Source organism: Leptodactylus fuscus, chromosome 4, assembly GCF_031893055.1.
Source record: "Leptodactylus fuscus isolate aLepFus1 chromosome 4, aLepFus1.hap2, whole genome shotgun sequence".
Lineage (NCBI taxonomy): Eukaryota > Metazoa > Chordata > Amphibia > Anura > Leptodactylidae > Leptodactylus > Leptodactylus fuscus.
The window spans coordinates 180,444,530-180,467,974 of NC_134268.1; the positions used below are offsets into that span (position 1 = coordinate 180,444,530).

At 39.9% G+C, this 23,445-nt stretch overlaps 1 protein-coding gene across 1 annotated transcript in view; it reads left to right on the plus strand.

The window, feature by feature from the left end:
- Window positions 1–23,445, plus strand: part of IGF2BP3 (insulin like growth factor 2 mRNA binding protein 3) — a 73,746-nt gene that overhangs the window by 47,791 nt on the left and 2,510 nt on the right. The window contains exons 4-13 of the mRNA XM_075271434.1: window positions 11,756–11,807; window positions 11,890–11,953; window positions 14,775–15,086; window positions 16,323–16,457; window positions 16,891–17,013; window positions 17,113–17,248; window positions 18,511–18,642; window positions 19,659–19,778; window positions 19,864–19,938; window positions 22,299–22,430. Of these exons, the coding sequence (XP_075127535.1) occupies window positions 11,756–11,807; window positions 11,890–11,953; window positions 14,775–15,086; window positions 16,323–16,457; window positions 16,891–17,013; window positions 17,113–17,248; window positions 18,511–18,642; window positions 19,659–19,778; window positions 19,864–19,938; window positions 22,299–22,430 (1,281 nt within the window). The remainder of the gene's footprint in view (window positions 1–11,755; window positions 11,808–11,889; window positions 11,954–14,774; window positions 15,087–16,322; window positions 16,458–16,890; window positions 17,014–17,112; window positions 17,249–18,510; window positions 18,643–19,658; window positions 19,779–19,863; window positions 19,939–22,298; window positions 22,431–23,445) is intronic.

A 23,445-nucleotide genomic window follows, 5' to 3' on the forward strand; every position in this document is an offset into this window, starting at 1 on the left:
TTTATGTGGCCAGTATGCTTGGTAATGGACTGCTACTTCCTCTCGAGAAGAGATCACTTTTCAGCAGTCATCATTGTAGGCATCACAGGCAGGATTACAATAGAAGAAAAAAACCCTTCAGTATAGCTGCTAGTAATGATGCATTAAATGCTGGTAGTTGAATTGAATGTAATGCATGGATGGAGTCCTGACACACAAATGTTAGTCCCTTGTGGGGACCCCTTCTGTGACATCCACATGCCTTAATAGTGCATACAGATGGTGGATTTCCTCATGAGACTGTATAAACCAATATAGTATACTGTGATTCACTAGCCTGTAATGACTTTAGAATAGCTGAGAATAAAGGTATATTTAGCTAGTTGTACAGGACCACCTCATCGCACAATTCCCGCATTTCACACCGCCTTGACTTAATATAACTCTGTTACGTGCATCTTTTTAGTACTAAAACTATTTGCGAATGGTTACGAAGTCGAAAAAGTCTGTGCTCGAGGCGCCATCTAGCGGAAACCTCTTGAATGGAATGGCTTCGTGTTTCATCCTGCGACTTAGATCTTTAATTTCCTATTCTGTTTTATAAAAGAGTGTGAACAAACTTTGTGCTGGGGAATCTTTTTTTTAGTTTTTGTGAGGGTATAAATAGAAAATAGTGGGAGGAAAAAGACAAGTTAGTATACACCCTATGTTCTTCTGGGTGATGTTACAGACATATATGGATTTAGCCCCGGAACTAATTTCTGCATTGCTGTCCAGATTACCGGCTATGGGGCACAATTTTCTTTTAAAGGACTATCCACATAATATATATATATAAAATATATATTTGCTTGTATGAATATACTGCAATTGATGGTCCTACTTACAACATAAATGTTGCTCTTCCATGGCTCCGATTAAGAGAATTACTCGTACTGTCTGGGAGTGTGGAAATCCCATAGTTCAGCTTTCACTGATGATCCCCAAATCTGGGTCACATGACTGACCCTGCGCTACCCTTACTGCTTGTACTCAGAGTAGAGCAGAGTCTCAAGTAATCAAGAGTTGGAGATTCAACAGGGAAGGTCAACTCGACAACCTTGATCCCCCAGTCAGTGCTAGAATATTCAAAGAACCAGTATATGGGTGCTCTATATGCTTACCAACTGTATCCTATAAGCAGGATCGTCTACTGTCGTGAATACACTGAAAGTACTTTATTTCCTTGCAGATAGGTCTATAGCCAAATAACGTTCATGCAAAATGTAGCAAAAATACTCCAAAACCAGATTTCTGGGGGGGAAATGTATATGCTGTATTAACAACCCCATTCTGACGGGCCACAGATTCTGGACATAATTCTATGAACTGTAAATGCAATTGATTTAACGTGGCCTATAGTGTTGATTACTATATGTTACAAACTATTTAGGACCTAGGCCTAAGGATGTCTCCTTTTTCCACCCACAAATACTGGCCAGGTTAAGAGTATACTTCTACATACCAGCTTTGTTGCTGCTATCTGTTTTTGCTAATAGTCAGACCGGTTCTGGCACACAGTTATAATGGAGATCACCGTGCAGCCTCCCTGATAATATACTTGAAGATTGTTGGGAAGAGTCACTGTGTACCCTATGCAGTCAGAGATGGTACTGGCTCTAGCTGCCCTTGTGATTGTGTACTGCAGGATCATGGGACTGATAGCAGGGAAAATGGAAAACCTCAGTATGGAGTAGGACTTTTAGCAGTACTAATGCAGTACTAATATTTTTCTTCATTGTTTAATGTTATAGTGACTCAGTTGGTGTAGTCTCTGAAACTTTCATGTCGTGGCTTGTAGTATTATGTTGCTTACCGTACATTTATTTTGCTTACTTGTATAGTAAAATATTTCATGGCACTTTACAGACATTGTCAACAAATATGACAGAATGTGGATCTGATACTCCAAGCCCAGGTTAAATAAGTAGCATCTGTCAACTTCTGTTATAACTTCTGTTATGTGAATGACTGACCTCTGTTACATCACCTCTATTGTGAAGTGTTGCGAGATTTGAGGGTAAAAATAAGATGTACCTAGTGTTTGGTTTTATTCATAAAACACCCATGAAGATATTGCTTAAAGGGGCTCTATCAGCAAAATCATGCTGATAGAGCCCCACATATGCGTGAATAGCCTTTTAAAGAGGCTATTCAGGCACCGTAAATGTTATATTAAAATAAAACACACACACACACACACACACCCGTTTTAAAACAAAACCCTAAAAAAAAATATGATCTACTTACGCATCGTGCACGCTGGGCGGGCATTCAGGGTGTGTCTTCTTCTTCATCCATGCCTCCTCTTCCTCCGATGTCCTCGGGTCCCGTCCTCCGGCGCTCGCGAACTGACATTGATATAAATAAATGGCCTAGGCGCAGTAGCATGCGGCTTCTACTACGGCTACTGTGCATGCGCACAGGCCTTTTTTTTTTTTTTTTTTTTATATATATCAATGTCAGTTCGCGAGCGCCGGAGGAGGACTGGCCCGGAGGACATCGGAGAAAGAAGAGGCGTGGATGAAGAAGACGGCGCACCCTGAATTCCCGCCCAGCGTGCACGATGCGTAAATAGATCATATTCTTTTTTAGGGTTTTATTTTAAAATGGGGGGGGGGGGGGTTGTTTAAGATAACAATTACGGTGCCTGAATAGCATATGTCGGGCTCCCTTTAAAGAGATGATCTGGTTTCTAGTGTTTATGATCTGTCCTTTTAGGATAGGCCATTAATATTAGACCTACTAGGGTCTGTCACTGGGGCCACCGCAGCTGTATTGAGACCGCGCAGCTGTCGGTAATGTGTACATACTGAGAGCCATGCTGCTCACTAGCTGTACGTATGAACTAATGGTGAGTGTAGGTACTGTGTAGCTGTCCCATTGTAGTCTATGGAACATTGCCTACACTCACCACTACAGTCTGTATGGTATGTAAGCATTAGAGGGGCCGCACTGCCGGAACCAATGCTAGAACATGGATAACCTCTATTACCTCATCAAACCAGGTTATCTGCAAGTAATTGTACCCAAAAAGGATGAGTGTATATGTGCTTTGCACTTTCTACAGCTGGCTTTAAGCAGTCAACGGGAAAGCAGTCAATAAACCATAGATGGGAATGAATGGATTCTAAATTTATTTTCTATTATATTGCATAAAAGCTCCTCTGTCCCCTACAACACAACTACAACTCCCAGCATGTCTTTGGCAGCAGGCCCCGGATTACTGTGATAGGGCTCTTGTTACTCTGGGGCTTCATTGTCTGAGGTGGTCAATCTGGATCTGCTGATATTACTCCAAGTTGTATTTGCAAGTCCAGTTTTCTGGCAGCCAACAAGTGGGGGGACGGACGTTTCCTATCAGTTTAAAAGAGGATCAAATGGCGAATAGTGGTGAATTTAGAGTTTGGCAGGAGCTGCAGAATGCTTAGGGCCAAAAAATGGATAGTAATCTCAGGCTGAAGACCACCTCAAATTCCTCTTCACTTTTAGCCATGTGAACAGTCCCCTATAAGGTAATGATTAATCTCTAAAGGATTTAGATAGATAGGTTTTCTATTATTTGTAAAACATTATCATGCAAGTTGGAAGGCTTTGTCTTTTAACTTTTTCACTTTAAAAAAAAAAAAGTCCCAGATTTAGGCATTTGTTGTTCTAGTCTACCATCTGAGCCACAAAACATTTGTCATATGGCAGGTGTGCTCATAGAAGATATTACAACATCAGAGTTTGGCAGGCACCATTGTAAGGGTTAAGAGCTTTCATGCTTTATGAATGGTGCCATTTTTTTGCTATTTTCTTTCCTTCTCTTGGATTTCTTTTGACTTTAGTAAGCTCCCTGCATTCTCATTTTATGAATGAAACGCTAGTTCAGTACGACATCTGTGCCACAACAAGCAATGAAGGCTTGAGCGTTCACAAATTCTGCAATTCGGCACAACAAGTGACTTTCCCCCGCTTGGATTTAGTGAGACGGAAAACAAATAAACTCTTCTTTTCTGTTGCCCCCTCTGAATTGCAGCCCTACCAACTTGGCTTGGTTCCCCTCACATTACATGAAAGAACTGGATAATGAGAGATCGCTGCAGAACAGCTGAAGATACTTTTTATTTTTTTTATTTTTTCCCCTTCTTTTCTATTGATTTATGGGTTATTGTGCGTGTGGTCACTAAATGATGCATTTAGTCTTTCTGATCTCCTGGTGTCCTCTTAACCTTTTGCGTTCATGGTGCGCTCAGGTTTGATCCCTTTTAAGAGGTCCATTTATATTGCACTTTTATTATCCACACAGTCCCTTATTACAGAAACATTTCAGGTCTTGTCTGTTTATTCATTTGGAACGCGCAAAGATTAAAAAGTTCCTGCTCATGACACAATACTGAAGAATCTTAAGGGCTAGTTCACACGTGGGCAAAGGGGAGTTTTTTGACAGCGGATTTCGCTTCAAAATCAGCCCCTTTACAATGGAGCCCTATGTGAACAGCTAGCTTTTTTTTTCCGCTAGCTTTTTTTTCCACTAGCTTTTTTTTTCTGCTAGTTATTTTTCAGCTAGCAGAAAAAAGAAGCGTCATGACCTTTCTTCAGGCGTTTTCCGCCTGAAGAAAGCAATAGAAGTGAATGGGAGGCAAAAACAGCGCAGGTTTTTTTTCAGCGCAGTTTTTTTGCAAAAAACCGCTAGCTGTTTTTTGCGAAAAAACCGCTAGCGGTTTTTTTTAGCCCATTCACTTCTATGGGAGGGGAAAACAGCCTGGCTTTTTTTGGAAGCGGTTTTTACAAAAAAAAAAGCTCCAAAAAAAGCCTGGCAATGTCAAAAAAAAAGCTTCCTAATTAGGAAGCGGGTTTTTTCAGGACCAAAATAAGCTAGGAGGTTTTTACGTGTGAACTAGCCCTAACACATTATTCTCTGCTCTTCCTGTGATCCTGTGGGCAGAAAAGAATTGATTGACCAGTCGCTGAAATGGTCTTTAACATGTGCAACTGGCATTTGGTGGCCTTGGCAGCATGAGCCACGTTCTAGGACAACATGCACTGGTCACATTAGGTGGCCTCTCATTATAATGCATTGAGTTTGTGTTCTTGGAATTCCCTGACTCGCATAAACAGATCTTCGTAGTGCCTGGTAAACTAAGCAGAGGTCTCACCCCTTGGAAGATAATCCAAATGGCACGTGTTATAAACGAAATATTACTTCATCATAAATAGTTCAAATTTTAAAAGAAAAAAAAATAGTTTTACTTGCGGTGCTCTGTGGGTTACAGTTTAGTAAAGCAGCCCATTTATTCTGCTACACCATAAGCTGTCTGTTTTTCAGGCATCCTTTAGACACAGGCTAGTTCAGACGGGGGCAATGAGGAAGGTTTTAACAGCAGATTTTGCCTCAAAATCTGCCTCCATACAATGGTGGTCTATGGAGACTGCTAGCTTTTTTTTTTTTTTTTTCTGCTAGCAGAAAAAAAGAAGCGACATGACCTTTCTTCAGGCGGATTCTACCTGAGGAAAGCAATAGAAGTGAATGGGAGGCGAAAAACGCCTAGCAGGTTTTTTTGTTTGTTTTTTGCAAAAAACAGCAACTGAAAACGCCTAGTGTTTTTTTTTTTTTTTTTTTTTACAGTTCATTCACTTTAGGGGAGAAGAAAACCGCCTGGTGTTTTCTGAAGCAGTTTTTACCAAAATCTGCTCCAGAAAAAGCTCCAAAAAACGCCTCAAGGTCAAAAAAAAGCCTCCTAATCAGGAAGCTTTTTTTTTTTTTTTTTTTTTTTTTTCAGGACCAAAATATGCCAGGAGGTTTTTACGTGTGAACTAGCCCGTATCTATGATTTGTGTTTTTTTGTTTTTTGTTTTTTTTTGTGTGTGTTTAATTGCAAGTGTTTTCCCTATTAGGGAAAAATAATTAATTACTCAAAAAAAAAAAAAAACTGAAAAAAAGCTGTTTTTGATACAATTTTCCCCCCTTAGCGTGATGGTTGCATTTCAGGTGTGGCCTTTGGCCTCACGCTAAAAGAAAAACATTTATTTTTTTTGCAGATTTTAATGTGTTTTTGAGCTATAGCCAGGAGTGGATTTGGCAGAAGAGAGAAGTAAAAGTGTTTCCCATTCATTGTAAAGATACAATCTATTTATTTATTTATTTTGCAGCCGCATGTCCGACTGTGTCCGATTTTAAAAAAAACAACAAAAAAAACTTTCGCGGCGGAGAGCATAAAACGCTCACTGGCGCTCACAGCCGGACACCTTTCAAACCCATTCAAATGAATGGGTATGAAAGAGTCCTGCAGGTTTCCGTCTCCTGCTCAGTTTTGTGCAGGAAACGGAAACCTGCATGAACGGAGACCGGGCGCAGATGTGAACGAGCCCTTATCTGTCCTCTAGGGGATGGACAGTGTTTGCTATCAGCATAAAAAGGTGTCAGTATACAATCAGTATGTGCATCAGTCCGTTTTTAGTCTCAAACTGAATTCAAACGGTCGGATGGAATACCGATATTTGAACCAAGCCTTATACAAGAGATCATGTTAAACAATTCAGGGTGTGGAAATCCTGCAGATGCTGCTAATACTTCCGAGTGTGTGCTCGCAACACATGGCCAAGATGGAATGCTCCAGAAACTCCTCTTCCTCTGGGACTTAGTTGTGCATTTTTACCATTGTTAAGCCAAAGTCGGGCTCTGTGTCCGATAAGCAGTTGTTAGTTTCTTCACAGGAACATGTCCTAGATATAAACTGTGCACAAGGAGATTAGACCGAGATCAGTGTGTGAATGAAGAAATGCATTGTAGTATGGGGTTTTGTTTCACACCCCTTGTATGCTGAAGGGAATTGGGGAAGTTTGTCATCTGTTTATTGGCAGAAGCTGCCATGCATACAGTTATTGCTTCCAGTATTCTCAGATTGAGCTGCTATTTATATCCCTACTACTGTTTGCGCACCGCTCCTGATCTTTTTAGCTGACATGGAAACGAAAACTTTTGTGTTAGAACAAGATGTTACGTTTTTAGTAAGTGCTTATGTGCTCAGAACTAGGCTTACAGATATGATGGGGGGGGGGGGGGATACAGATTGTAGTAGGTTTTCAAAATTTACATAAATTTAAAAATTGTACACCACACAATTTTTTTTGAAAAGGAAATTCAATATTTACGCCAATGGATACCATTCAGTAACGTTTATGGCTACCTGCTGTAAATTATGTTTTATGAATGGAAGATTGTCAATACTTGGTGATGAGGCTTAGACGAATGTGCCTATTTCACGGAGTGCCTTACACCGGGGGTTATGTGAAGTCGGCCACAGAAAATTAAGTAGGATTCCTTATTTTTTTTTTTTTTTTTTTCTTCCAGCGTTCTGCTTCAATCTCTGCTTATCATTGAAAGTGATCGGAGGCAGATTTAGGACAGAATTTGGCCAAATTACACTGTAAACTAGACCTTAACCTGGATGAAACTGAAGTTGAAAGTCAGCTGTGATTGTTTCTTAAAGGGAACCTGTGACGTGCAAAATACTGTTTAATCTGTAGGTACCTGTAATATAGCTGAACAAAAGGAGCAGGTTGGCATATCATTTTAATGGAAAAAGTTCGGTATAACTTTTTTGTCATTTGTCATTTTGTCATTGACCTTTCTGCTGCGGTTCAATCGGTGACCAAAAGCCTCCCCTTGTTGACTATACATACAGACCTGGTTGTCTTCTTGACTTCTAGAACAGTTTGCTTGGTGATCCCTACAGATCATACAGCAGGTTCATTAAGAAAATAAATAAATTGCTAATAAGTTCTCCTTGGTGGAAAACTGAAAGCCTATTATAGTGTCACATCTTGGGTAGTAGCTCTATAGCTGAATGCTTGTGTTTAGGCAACCTGGTGTCATGATCTGGGATTATAGGCAAACCAGAATATTTTGTGCAAAAGGGAGGGACACCCACCTCAGGCCGGTGTTTCAGGGTCACTGCCCCAAATTTTCAATGAGTAGTACTTATTTGTGTATTCTTTCTCCGAATCCTTAGCAGAGCACATATGGTGTGCAAGTCCCTGAAAGTGGCCATCAAAAGCAGTCTCCTTAAGCAGATATAGCGCCCCTTCTCATCTGGTTTCCTTTTTAAAAATGGTCTACGTTACTAAAGCCTGAAGTAAGGGGGATACACGTGTTTTTTTCAGATGTGAGTGCTGGCCAAAAGCATTTATAGTCATTACACTGCTAGCTGGCTATAAATGAAAATTGTGTAAATTTATCTCCTTGTATTTCCTTTCATACCGGCGTTCATGAATTTATTATATTTCAGTTCACTCTTGTGTGTCTGTGAAACACTAGTATGTGAAGCAACATAATACCATCTTAATGTTAAAGGCATTATAACCTGCTGTACAAAGTTTAGAAGTTAGACCATAAAATACATCTCTGTGGCGCACATTGTGTGACATTGGACACTGCTTCGGTAGATGTTGGATGCCTCCTCTTTTTAGGCCACCTCTTAGTTTGTATGATTTAGGTAGTTCCTTTACAATAGGAAACTGCTGCCCATTGGTATAATGTTTTTTTCATTTCAGACTTAATAATAAAAAAAAAACACACACACACACCTTTGTGCAGACCCTTCAGGAACGTCACACACTTTTGGTCATTTTGGTGCAAATCAATTATAAATGTCTAATTTTGAACCTTCCGCTTACCTATGTGAAGTATACTTGGCTATTGCTATCTGTTCTAGACGACATGTCGTTTCACAGATGGATGTCTCTGGTCCACAGTATGGCGGGCTAATAACTTCAGGAAACCTGTCTATAAGACTCTGGTGCTTCATTGGATCCTAGTTAATTTTTTTCCTGCAGGACTTTCCAAAAAATTACCAGACATAGAATCAGCCCTATTACATCCTTTGCAGAGCTGAAGATACATATGCTCTGTTTTTGGACTGATTCTGGATTGGCGATCTTCTGGTAAGTCCTGCAGACAAAAGATGACCTCACAGCATATTCCAGTGCCAATAGGGTCTCCATGATGTGGTGTGGATATAGAGTGGTGTGTTAGCTGTGCCGTGTGGCAGCTTGTCTTTGCCTTCACATCCTCCACCTTGGCATCTGTTAAGTTTGGTTCATGTGGTAGCTAAATAAACCCTTAGTAAATGCATACCTAGCCTGCCTGATTTGACATTGGGACATACATGGACATGAGGCATGGGATGGTGTTTAATATGGTGTAGCCAATGGAGAGGAGAGCGACGTGATGAACATGACATTCACACAGGTAGTGGGTGCCATAGTTTGAGGCTGAATGGTCACGTTAAGTGTTTGAATAGCTGTATAGAAAAATCCCCCCAAAAAATTGTTCAGAGATGATCTGGTGTATGAAGCCTGATTTATACATGGGTTTTTGGGGTTTTTTTACATTGAGGTTGTGTTGTCTTTACAGGCTGACTGATTCATATTCATTATTTATTTATATTTTTAAGTTGGGGTGTGTGTGTGTGTGTGTGTGTGTGTGTGTGTGTGTGTGTGTGTGTGTGTGAAATTTTTTTTTTTTTTTTTTTTTTTTTTTTGGAACTGCGGAATAAAGGTTATAAAATTTACCTTCCTAGCTTCTGTAGCCTGCACAGAAATATTCCCATTCAATGTGCCATATATATATATATATATATATATATATATATATATATATATATATACACACATATACATACACACATACACACACACACACACACACACACACTATGTATAGATATAATATACACACACACTAGCCTCTGCCCGTGGGTTGTTGGCGTCGATGATCCGCCTATATTCAGAAAATTGCTGCCATTGATGGTTTGCCTGCGCCGGCATTTCGGCATGTCCTGCTGCTGATCTTCCTCGCACCATGCCTGTGATTGTTCTGGCATCTCAGCAGCTCGCTGGGACACCACATAATGAGCGTGTTGATAATCCGCCAGCGTTTCAGCAGCTGTCAAGCTGGCCTGCTGCTGAACTCATTCCTTGCGCTGTGCCTGTGATTGCTCTGGTATCTCAGCAGCTCACTGGGACGCCATATAATGAGCGTGTTGTTGGCGTTGATGATCCTCCTCAGTGCCAATTGAGGAGAACTCTGGCTTCCTTCATAACTCTTATTGTTTGCGACAAATTAATTTTCTTTTTCCAGGCATGTTGAAAATTGGCAAACTGCTATTTTGGATTAAAGGTGTTTGCCCATGTCAGTGTCAGCAGTGCCTGGAGCTGATCAGATACCGTAATATGCAAATGCAGAAACACAGTCGTGAAGCCATGTCATTTACCGAGATAAAAAGAAGCCTATATTTTATTTGAGGTTATAATCTATGTGCCGAATTTCATTCAAATCCGTTCAGCCATTTTTGCGTGATTGAGGAACAAACATCCAAACACACAAACTTTCACATTTATAATATAAATATATTATTAATAATAATAATATTATTACAATATTAGTAGTGTGTGTGTGTGTGTGTGTGTGTGTGTGTGTGTGTGTGTATATATATATATATATATATATATATATATATATATATATATATATATACACACACACTGTACATACACGCAGATGGTGGAACTTCATTGAAACCTTGCCTACCTTTACACTGGATTATTGTTAAGCACATTGCTGGCTGATTTGGTCATGAAATGCATAAAGAATGCAAGGTCAGCCACTCCTAGTCAGGCCTTGAAGGACTTTCTATTGTGTAAATGTTCCAGTTGTCCTTAACCTTTGCCTGTATATAAAAGTCAGGTTTCTGTGAGATGTAGGTATAGGTTACATGACATAACCCTTGTCAGCTGACCTTTAACATAAGAGCCAGCAGTCACACGTGGGCCTATGCAGGCTCAGTCATTCTTGTATCTGATCTGTGCGGTCAATGGCGCTGTAATAATTGAGCTCTATCGCAAGCATCTATTTATTTAGTGTCCCTGAGCAGGGATTAAGTTACTTTAACTGCAGTTTTTTGTTTTCTTGTATAATTTTTTTTTTTTTCTTCCTCCTCCCGGGAATAGTGCTTTTGTGTTTAGGAATTTTTGTGCTTTAATATCCATTCACCTGGCACACAAGTTGGTCTGTTGCGCAGCGTCTGTCCTCCCCATGTTCTCCATTTTCAGAGCTGAGGGCAGCTGCAGCTCGGCACATGGTAGTAAAAGCCTACATTTGCTGGATACCCAATAAAAATGAGGCATGCGGAATTTGAAGAAGTCTCTTGTGACCTCTTACCATTTGCCTCCCCCTCCTTACTGTAGGCTTTGAGGCTTTTTTTTTCTTCTTCCTAAAGTTGTGGCTTTAATGTCTGCATTTAGTTTAGTATGATATGATAAACTACGCTTTGAATCTGGGAAAGATGCATTGATGGATTAGTCTCTCTGGTGCTTGAGCTCCACAATGGTTATTGCAGTTTTAGTATACAATGTATACACAAGAGGTTACTTGCTCCAGTACTATAATATATGAATAATTTGAATTTTTTTTTCCTCCATTTTTTGCAATATCGCAGGGAATAATATCCCATCCAGTTAATTTTATTTTCTAATGTTTTATGTTGTGTCCATGTCTGATCTGCATTATTATTTTTGCATCAATAAAGGCATAAAGTGAAGGACAATAACATTTACTTAGGCATTGATTGCAGTAGAATTTCACATTAATATATAATCATGTGGACAAAGATGGGTTTATCTTTATTAATACAGTATCAGACCGACCTATATCTGTATACGTATGCTCAATACTATCTTGTCGTCTTTCCAGGTATTGGACAGTCTGTTGGCACAATACGGAACAGTGGAAAACTGTGAGCAAGGTAAGAAAAAATAAAGGGGCTCACGTGATGCTCCGATATATTGAGGTATGGCATTGAATGTTTTTTCTTTTTACATCCATAGTGAACACTGACACTGAGACTGCAGTTGTTAACGTAACCTATGCTAATAAGGAACACGCAAGACAGTAAGTGATCCTCCTGTCTACATGTTTATTAATATATGGACAATAAATCATTGCCGGAATGTCTGCACCATATGTGTAGCCCAAGCCAGACCTTTCCAAGACAAAATGATTTCTTCAAAGGGAATACAGCATATCTAGCCAGCCCTGCAGATAGGTTAGGGATACCTGAATCTAACGGTGTTCCATCTAGTAAATTGCTGCACAATGGCTGTTCAGAGTATCATGGACATTACCATTGCTCCAAAGAGTTGTGTGGCCTCCTTCATATTGACAAGATATCTTGTGAGAAGTTGAAACAATTCACAAGGGGAAAGCACGGTTAGGTTTTAATAACATTGCGGAATTTAGTGCTGATTCCACCTCAAAATAGTCTACATTCTGCCTAAAACCAGACTCTGTTGAATTCAGACTTGGGTAGACCCTGACAGAGATCAACCCCCCATTTTGGGCAGCTTTTGATAATCCAGTGGCTCAATTTTCATGATCCTAAATCTAGTGTGGGTAAAGGCCACTTCTTTCTCCGCACTAGATTTCCTGTGACGGTCTCTGCTGCCTGCAGACTCTATTGAGGACTACCATGTGATCTCTGATTTATTAAAGACCCGCACCCCTGTCTTCTGTCCCAGCTCTTCTGGCACATTGCCTTCCTGCTCTTCCACTGCCTCACACAATTGCTCCATATTGCCCATGCTGTCCGTTCACAATATCCCCATTACTTGCAGCAGTTGTTGCAGCTTTGAGGATGTCATGAAAGTGTAAGGTGTTGCAGGTATACAGTATTGTGAACTCTGCAGTGTTTTGCAGAAACAAGAAATAGACGTAGGTACAGTTACTAGAAGTGTGTACATGGGGAGTGCATTAGCTATAGCAGATTCTGAATATAGTCCAAGGGCCACTTTGCATATCTTTTAAAGATAAAAACAAACAATTGGAGTGTTCACAGTAACTTTTAAGGCACATTTAAGATCGACGTTTCATAATTGATGTTATTAGGGGCACAACTTATTAGCTACAGTTAGGAGACCTAGATCAATGATTCTGACACCAGAACCCCTCAATATATCAAGCCAAATGATTGATTCTGGTGACTGTAACCTAGCTATACACACATACACTTCTGAACGCTAAAGATCTGATGAAGGGGTGGTGCCTGTGGAGTACCAAAGGACCCCGAGACGCGTTATCTTAAATAAATCACGTTGTTGTTACATCAGCGTACCAGCATTTCATTCTACTGAAAGGAGCGCGCAACCGGTTCCTCCATTTTGAGGAACCTAGCTATAGGTATGTTCACATGGCAGATTTTTTTTCCTAACTGGAAATCTCCGCTTCCCGAATTTGAAGCAGAATTTTTCTACTTGTCCAAATTCCATGTAGTCCACACTTGCAGGTGCTTTTTTTTTTTTTTTTTGTCTTGTCTGTTTGAATTTTTGGTGAAGGTTGTGTTTTGCGGTTTTGTTTCGTTTGTTTGGTTTTTTAAAACCTCCATGTTAGTTCCAAAAAATCTTGCAGTTCTGACGCTGGCTACAAAACCAAATGCTATACTGAAAATTCCAGTTGTCTGAAGGAGAATTCTATACAGCAACCTCATTGCTTATCAGCACATTGGTAGATTCTGTGTTTTATCTACATATACATGAACTAAAGCCGTGATAATCTGTCACAATAGGCGACTTCACAGCTAATCTAATCTCTTCTCTGTGTACTAACCTCTACAGAGGGTACGGAGCATGCCTAAAAAACTCACCCATGGAAGTCTAGAAGAGCTGCTCTAGACCATTGTCTGTGACCCATCTCCAGGACACAGGAGGTCACAAACTATTTTAGGCTTAGTGGCAAGAGTTGAAATTTTTATGATGACTTTAAAATATAGATAACATGAAAAATCAAAAACCTCACCAAAAACATTGAATTTAATATTTAGCTTAAAACTGTAATTAGTTAAAATTCACCAAAACCAAATTATTCCACCTGTGTGACTATCTGTGATAGATAATTTGATGAAAAACTTGGTCTGCTATGTTGCATATTTTTTTTCCGCTTTGCTTATTGCGGTGCTTTAGAAGTGGATCTAGAATTTAGGTCTGCTTCAATCTTTTGGCCTTTGGCTACACAACCAAGGTGAAAAAACAAAGAATGTTTTTGCCTCTGCACATGTCCTCTGTAACTTTCCAGATGTGCTACTTTACAGCAGTGAAGGGGACACCGTAATGTGTTTAGGTTTCATTCATTTTATCGTCCCACCATGTATACTTATTTCATTGAGTATACTGCCACCTGATGGTTGTGAGAACATTAGTGGCATAAAGTGACGGGATTCACTGTAAGATCCGGGGCCGACTACGCTCTTCTGCCATTCCGTTCAACATTTAGCTGGTAATGGGACAGATGCATTGTATGGCCTGATGTTTTTTTGACACAACATGGTACTAGGTCAGATGGTATCTGACGTATGCAAGCTTGGACAAGATAAATGTAGAACTTTTTACAATGGCTCTCCCTTTAAGGTGTGCTTTGTATGGAGCCAGGATTTTATACTCTCCTTTGATGGATCTTAACCATGGGCTTAAAATCCTGAGAAAACCAAACCCTTTGTGCCCCATTGTAAAAATTGGAGTGAAGAGGAAGAATGTATCGAGACTGGTGTTTCATATGCTGTGCTGGAGTCACAAGTCAATATTTTTTTTTTTTTTTAATAAATAAAATCAGAAAACTGGCTTAGACAGATTAATAAATCTTAAACAGTACATTGTGTTTCACTTTTTTTTTTTATTCACAATAAGGTGCTATGTAATTTCTTTCCCACTTACCCAAAAACTAGGGGGCTGGAGAAATTGAACGGCTATCAACTTGAAAGCTATTCCCTTAAAGTGACGTACATTCCTGATGAGATGGCCGCACAACAAGCTCCAACTCAGCAGCTACAGCCTCAGCCAGCACAACACGCTCCACAAGGAAGGCGTGGGTTTGGACAAAGAGGACCTCCGAGGCAGGGGTCACCTGGTGCTGCCGCAAGGCCTAAACCTCAGTCAGAGGTTCCACTGCGTATGCTGGTTCCTACACAATTTGTAGGAGCTATTATTGGAAAAGAAGGTGCTACAATCAGGAACATAACTAAACAGACCCAGTCAAAGTAAGTTTGTGTTAACTCTTATGCGTTTTTGTATCTGGGCAACTTTTGTGAAATCTTCTAGTACATCCTAGCAGTAGGCTTTATTCTGTTAAATGGACATTGCCTGTTTTAAAGGGAATCTGTAATTAGAACCCAGCTTACCAATACAATCCTGCAGATAAGTAAGGCTCTCCTGAATCAACTCCCCTTGTGAGTGGACGCCTCCATTGCTGAGAGATTGCTGTTTTTGCTAATATGCAATGGAACCCTTCGGAGCAGTGTCAACGCCTTTGTTGCTCCAAACAGCTAATTTGCATATTAACGCAAACTAAGTTATGTGGGCAACAGAGGAACAGATTCGCAAGGGCAAATCACTGATTCGGGGGACCCTAACCAGTTTGTAGGGTGGTGACGGGCTCCATTTTAAGTATACCTTTAACCCATTTTGTGTGTATCTTAATCATCTGTAAAATATAATAAGCGGGTTCTCTGTAGTTGATCGGCTATAAAAAGACCATGACCGTCCATTCATGTGTCTGATAGCAGAACAAAAGAAAATCGTGTTGATGTTTGACCATTTTCGGCTGATCCTGCCAATCGGCGAAATTGTCATTGAAAATCTATGGGCAGCTTTAGGGCTAGTTCACACGTGAACTGCCCGCGCGGGTTTTGACACAGAGAGAGACGCGGCGAGCCGCGTCTCTCTCTTGTCAAAACCCGCCCGCCGCGACCATCGCTGTCGCGGCTTAACCCTCTGCTGTCGGCTCAAATGAATGAGCCGACATAGGAGGGAGCTGCCGGGGGCGGAAGCCGCGCGGCTTCCGCATGAAGAAAGGACATGTCCTTCCTTTTCTCCGCTAGCAGCAGCTCGCCGCTAGCGGAGAACAGAAGCCCGGCGGTCTCCATAGACCACCATTATAAGGGGAGGTTTTGGACGCGAAATCCGCTGTCAAAAACCTCCCCTTATACTCACGTGTGAACTAGCCCTTAAGCATCTAAATGCTTCTGGGGGCAGCTTATCTCCCCGAGATCTAAAGGATTGGGCAGTATTGAAATCAAACATCCCAGAGTCTTCTGTCCCCTGACATCTGCCATTGTGGGGCCTCATACACATTATGTCCACGTGGGCTAAACCCGCTGAATTTTTTTTTTTTTTTTAATTAAAATCTCTCCACTGCACTGATAACTAGCAAGTGTTTACATATGTTTTGGTTGATGCAATGTAAAACTCAAGTCTACCACTTTCTTGCTTCACAGAATTGATATTCACCGTAAAGAAAATGCCGGCGCTGCAGAGAAGCCAATTACCATTCACTCAACTCCAGAAGGCTGCTCGACAGCTTGTAAAATAATAATGGAGATTATGCAGAAGGAAGCTCAGGATACGAAATTGTAAGTAAAGGGCATAAATTGGTGATCTCTGCTTAGTACTGTCGTGATGCAGGGAGAGGGGAGTTTTTGGTTGGCTTCTTAATTTTCTTTGTACGGTTGCACAGTAGAATAGAGCGAGAGCATCAGAGACTGAGTAGTTCTTCAACTTGACTTGAGTCCTCTGTAAAGCCATGCCACCATTGAAAGAGCTGAAGGATGATCTAATCTTCATCTGTGTTTTTATCTGATGAGCAACTTGTTTTTGATCTGTAAATAAACATGACAATTGTACTGATTGAACATCCAAAAATGTAGAAGCATTGATGCCTCTGAACGTAGTTTAGCAAAGGTGGTGACCGTCATTGTAAAGAATGAGGAAACAATTGTAGATGAGAACAATCCTTCCAACCAATCTCCTGAAAACATCTGATTCTTATTTCTTGATATTTTTCAGTACGGAAGAAATACCCTTAAAAATACTAGCACATAACAATTTTGTAGGACGTCTTATCGGCAAAGAAGGAAGAAACCTAAAGAAAATTGAGCAAGACACGGATACAAAAATAACAATATCTCCGTAAGTTCATCAAGCCCAGACAAGCTCTGTTATTATGGTGCAATGTTTGAAACTCCTGACAACTTTTTTTTTTTTTTTCTTTTTTTTTTATGGCCCCAGACTTCAGGACTTGACATTGTATAATCCTGAGCGGACTATTACGGTAAAAGGCAGCATTGAGGCATGTGCCAAAGCTGAGGAAGAAATAATGAAAAAAATTAGGGAGTCCTATGAAAATGATATTGCGGCTATGAATGTAAGTGATTGTTCAGCAAGATCTGGGTGGGTGGGAGGTGGAAATGTATTCCTATAACATTGTACAGAGTTTAGCATGAGGCTGGAACGGAAATGATCCAACCTGAATGGAATGATGCTTCAGATTCTCTAGGACTTGGTAGAGTGTTAATCTTGCTGCAGAAATGCTCTTTAACCCCTTCTTTAGCAAAATCCTTTTAAGAGTGTACTTGTATATCGGTGTCTCAGTAAAGCGCCATGGTCAGATGCATTAACTTTCATTTATGCAATAAATGTTAATTCGGGTTATGACGAAGTTCTTTTGTTTTGCTGTGATTCATACGTAGTCAATTAAGCATAGCCATGTGTAGGAATTGTATTGAGTCCTTTGTTTAGGAACATGATTCCATAATGTGCTCACCCACTCAACTTCCTAAAGCTGATTTTTAAAGAAGAAAAAAATTTAATGAAAGCAGTTGAGCTGTGTCTGGCTCTTGTGTGGTGTTTTTGTTTTGTTTTTGTCTTTTTCTTTTTTGCATTTGTTTTGTCATAAAAGGTTGCAGTTTAAGAAAAAAATTAAATAATAAAATATATATATATATATATATATATATATATATATATATATATATATATATATATATTTATTTATTTTTAGGAAACTAATGTGAGCTAGACAAATACAGCTTCCAAAAACTGTCTCAGAAATCTCTTCATAATTAGTTTTAAAAACCTGATGCAGATTTTTTTTTTTTATTTATTTTTGTTTTATATGCCACAATGAAAAACTGAATTTATTCTTAGAGAGCCAGTGTAACGGGTGCTGTGTATCGTGAAAAATATAGGTCATGTCCTATTTTTGGCTGTTTTCACGGCTTCCTCCATACACTCAAATGAAAATGAGAAAACCATTGCCCTTTGGGTGCAAGACAGATGTCATTTTTTTGCACCCCAGTCTTCTGAATGTAGCCTAACCATTAAGTGACCGATTACTTTGTTGAATTTAGACTTAGTTGAATTTACTTGGTCACAATAAACCGTACTGGCTGCTGTTAGAATGACTTGTACACAAGAGAATTTGAGTGAAGCTAATAAACCTCAAATCTTAATGGTAAGAAAAATGGCCTTGCGACCTGTTGCATCCATTTATAATGCAAATTATTTTTTCCATAAGTTTAAGAAATGAAAGCTGAGCTCTGTTTGCTCTTAGTAATGTTTTTGTTTTGTTTTTTTATATATATAAATTGACGCTTTCAACATTATTTGTTTTGTTTTTGTCTCCAGCTCCAAGCTCACTTGATCCCTGGGTTAAACCTGAACGCATTAGGTCTCTTCCCACCTTCTTCTTCAGGCATGCCACCTGCTTCAGTTGGGGTGTCTTCACCTACGTCGTCCACATCCTATCCACCATTTGGGGTAAGAATTAGACAACACACTACTATTGTAATAATATTACCTCTAAAATAGCTTAGAAATTAGATGGCCGTTGTTATATTATATTTAAATACCAAAATAAATAAAGACGGTTTTCCCTATTTATTTTTTTTATTTTTTTTTTTTTGTTTTGTTTTAAAGGAGTCTGTCACAAGGGTGAAGCATGTTAAGGAAGCCTTCACACGGAGTTTACGCTCGCTCATTCTGAACGTAAAACTCATTCAGAGTGAGCGGCGTAAAAAACAAATCCCATTGACTTGAATGGGTGCCGGCATACTCGCGTATCACATTGAAAGTAAAAGGTAAAAAAGCCTCCCATTAATTTCAATGGGGAGCGCGCATTTGCCGGCACCCATTGAAGTCAATGGGATCTGTTTTTTCCGCCGCTCACTCTGAACGAGTTTTATGTTCAGAATGAGTGAGCGTAAACTCTGTGTGAAGGCTCCCTAAATCGGTAATACAGTTAGATAGGTCAGGCCCTCCTAATTGTAATGCCCTCTTCTACATGAAAATTATCGCCTTTGTTGCCAAAATATGCAGTTGAGTAGTTGGGAGCACTGAGGGCACCTTTGGAGCAAATTACTACGCCTCACACTGTTCTCATATTCCCCCACCCCTTCCCATTCTTCCTTCCTTTGAGTGGTTGCTAGGCTGAAGTCTCTCCTGGTCCTGTGTTAATGACAGTGTATTAGAACAATGTCTGGGGTAATAGATTGCTCCAGACTAGATGAATAGATGATTATCTAGGCAACGGAGGCGCATGACCTATGTTGCTGGTTTAAAGGGAACCTGTCAGGGCGATTTGGGGCACTAAACCGCCCACAAGTTTAGTATCCCAAATTGACCTGACAAGTTCCTTTTTTAATATGCTTCATCCTGGTGACACTTGTTTTAAAGGTGCTAAATAGTGTAGGCTGCTGTGCAACTCATCAGCAAATTGTGTGTTCGCTCTAGTACATTTAAGTATTGATGTGGTGTGTTTTTTTTTTTTCTTTTAGCAACAGCCTGAATCAGAAACGGTTCATCTTTTTATACCCGCATTGGCTGTAGGAGCAATTATTGGAAAGCAAGGACAACATATAAAACAACTTTCACGTTTTGCTGGAGCCTCCATAAAGGTACTGGATGGTTACATACCCTCCCCCCTCCTTTCAGACTACAGTTTTGTTGTCACTACATTTGCTAATGCAGGTTTATTTGCAGATTGCTCCAGCAGAGGGACCAGAAGCTAAATTAAGAATGGTGATCATCACTGGACCACCAGAAGCCCAATTCAAAGTAAGCCATGTATATGTGTGTGGGGTGTGTGTGCGTTTCCTAAAGAAAAACTATTCTAAGGGTTCTTCCTACACTGTATGTTACCGTATGCAGTTCCCTATTAGTGATCCAGTAGCTACATTGGTCCCAACTATTCGGTTAGGGCTGGTTCTCATTAAAAATGATTCTCCAATATATTCTACTAGCAAATACTATAAAACCATTGCTTGCATTACAATAGGGAGAACTATCCAGTAGCTAGGGAAGTACAGGGTATAAGTAGTGGCAACGTTTTGCTTCATCCTTTCTTGAGAACTCTAAAAGCAGAAGTACAGTGGAAGGGGAACTCCTAAAGACTATTTACTACCTTTATTATACATGTGTCCGCGCTTTGGTTTTTTACTATTATGAGGTATGACTCTCCCTAAGTAAAGTAAAGCCTAAGTAAAAGGACCTTTGGTGTGATACCCTCACTGATACATCAAGTGACACTAAAAGTTTTAGTAGAGGGGATCACATCAAATGCTGAGCAAAAAACCCTGAGGTTAAAAAAACAGCACTGAAAGATGGACGGCCAATTTGTATCAGTGTATCATGTATTTTGCATCCATTTCATGGATGTCAAACCAATTTTTAGGAATTTCATTGCGTTTTTTTTTTTCTTGAAACAACCCAGAAATCTCTTAACACCAGTCACTTGGGTGTCTGTTTTGTTGGCCGTTAACAACCGACCCAATGTCTTCTGTTGGGGGAGTGTGTGGCCTTCGAATCCACAATAACAAGGGGGGAAGAAAACACACAGATGTGTAAATAGTCCACTGAAGTCAATAGTGCAGACTTATGAACACTGGTATTTTTAATGCCAGTCTTTGTTTTGTGCTATGAGGTGCACCATCTGCCAGAGCAGGGAATTTGAAGTTACAAATATAGTACAAAAACGTGATTTGTAGGTTTGGGGGGGGGGGGGGGGGTCCCCCCCCTTTTTTTTCTTAAGATCTTACTATGGTTTTTGAGACAAAGCAAAGAATGTCTTCAAAAGAGAGGAAATGCTTCTGCTAAATACACTCCTAACTTTGGTTCAAAAACTGCAGCAAAATCTTCAACAAAAGATGTAGCATTTCTGCAATGTGTGGCCTCAGCCTTAGTAAGGTTTCTGCTGTTTCTGAAACATGTAGAAAACTGTCGCCTGATATATTATGGAAGACTGACCACCGTTCACAAGTGTGGAAAGAGCCACCTTAAGTGGTCTTTACAAACTTGGTAACCCTTATAAGCAAGTGCTCAGTTTCTAATATTGTTGGCCTATCCTTAGGTCATCAATGTTAGATCTGTGAGAATCCAACAGCAGAGACCCCTGCAGATCAGCAGCTCCGCTCCTGGTAATGTTTAGATGCTGGAAGCCACAGTACTCACCGAGTGTACAAACTATAGACAAGACTTCAATGGGGCAGTGCTTGAGTACCAAAACCTGCTGCTCCCGTTTTTACGGCAGGGGAGCAGCGTGCCTTTGGCATTTATACATTACCAGGAACCGCGCTGCCCCGGAACAGCAGATCTGCGGGAGTCTCAGCTATCGGACGCTCCTAGATCTAATATTGATGACCTATCCTAAGGATAAACCAATAGTATTAGAAACTGGATAAACCCTTCAAAGTTAAAATTGTAGTTTTAACTATTGCTAGAGCAGCAATGTATATAAATAGAATTTGCAATGACTGCACTACTTTTACTTTGGGGGAAATTAGTCAGGTGTTGCTGATGGTTTACAATTTTTTTTTATTGTGCCTATTAACATCCAGCGACCTGATGCTTAAAATATGTGACTACTTGCTGGAAACATCTCTGGCCAGTCCTATTCAAACTAATCCTCCTGTTCTTGTGAAAGTAATACACAAATGTATAACACCAGTAGACATGGAATGAAAAAGGTTTTTTTTTTTTTAACCACATTTCTCTTCTGGAAGAAAAACTTTCTTAAAGTAGCGCTGCGCCAAAGTTTTATTTATTTCTGCTGTCTCTGAACGGTAACCAGCTTTCGGTCTAGACAGTCATGTGACCTGAAAATCCCAGATTAAAAATACTTTGACATTGCAAGCTTTGGACAAATACCAAGTGAAGAGTGAGCTTCTGCTCTCTCGATCGGAAGCTCATTTCCCATTACCATGAAATATTTTGGCACTAGAACAGGAAATTAACACTTAGAAATGTGCAGGAAAAATGGGATTCTGCCTTTTTTTTTTTTTTTTTAATATACTCTCGTAGATCTCGACATGAAAGTGGCTAAAACAAACCTATAGCTCACTGTTCTATACTGATCCATTATAACCTTTTCGGTTTTTGTGATGTTTTTGTACTTTTTTTTTTTTTTTTTTTTTATTCAGGCTCAAGGCAGGATTTATGGTAAACTTAAAGAAGAAAATTTCTTTGGACCCAAAGAGGAAGTTAAACTCGAAGCCCATATTAAAGTGCCATCTTATGCTGCTGGGCGTGTTATCGGCAAAGGAGGCAAAACTGTATGTAATACCATTAGAGATTTATAGTTCTATCCAATTCAGTCTTGTATTTGTTTGATGGAAATATTCAGAATCTCTTCCAGAATTACTCTCCCTATTCACATATTGTCACAACTTCACAGGTCTAACTGCAAGTTTATTTCCGTTTAATTTTACAATTCTTTACAATTCTCTAGTTTCCAACTGAGCATTACGCTCATCAGTGGAGATATACTAATCTTATTGCACCAATAAATTGGTGTACATGTTTTGCACCACATTTATTAAAGGGAATTTATCGCCACAAAATGACCAATTTTATTAAGAGTTGAATGGTAAACATATTTTTAAAGAATTTTTTTTGGGTGAGGTTTTTAAAAATTTGCCATGTTATCATCTATAGATTAAAGAAGAAAAAAAAAGACACTGGCCACTCAGACATAATATGCTGAGACTTCTTGTTGTCTTAAGGAGAATTGTTTGCAGTACCTTGGTAATGTTAGTAGACCACTGATGATGACAGATTTCCTGTATAAGTAGATAAGACACTGAATCCACTACTCACAATAAGGGATTTCACAGCTTATCTACTCCCCTCTATACACCATGACCTCTGTACAGGTCACAGGGCATGCCTAGAAAACTTTCCCATAGAAGTCAATAGGGTCTTCTCCAGACCATTGTTTCTATAGCTCATTGTCCATCTCCAGGAGATAGGAGGTCAAACTATTTTATGCTCAGTGGGTAAAGTTGGAATTGCAAAACTTTTAGGAGATAGATATATCAGACTGAGTATTTTGGACCAGAATCTGAGGTGGAGGCCGCCTCAGGTTCCGGTCCAAAATACAGGGTAGCCGCGACTGAATGCCAGTGCAGTGCATCCATTTGTGACAGTGCGATACGGATTACGACCAAATGAATGGGCCTAGTTAGGAGTGTCTTCAGGCAGATTCGCGAGGTGCAATCAGCCTGAAGAATGAGCAGGTCCATTCTTTTTTCTGGGAGTCGGAACAAACCGCTCCAGGAAAAAAGAAAT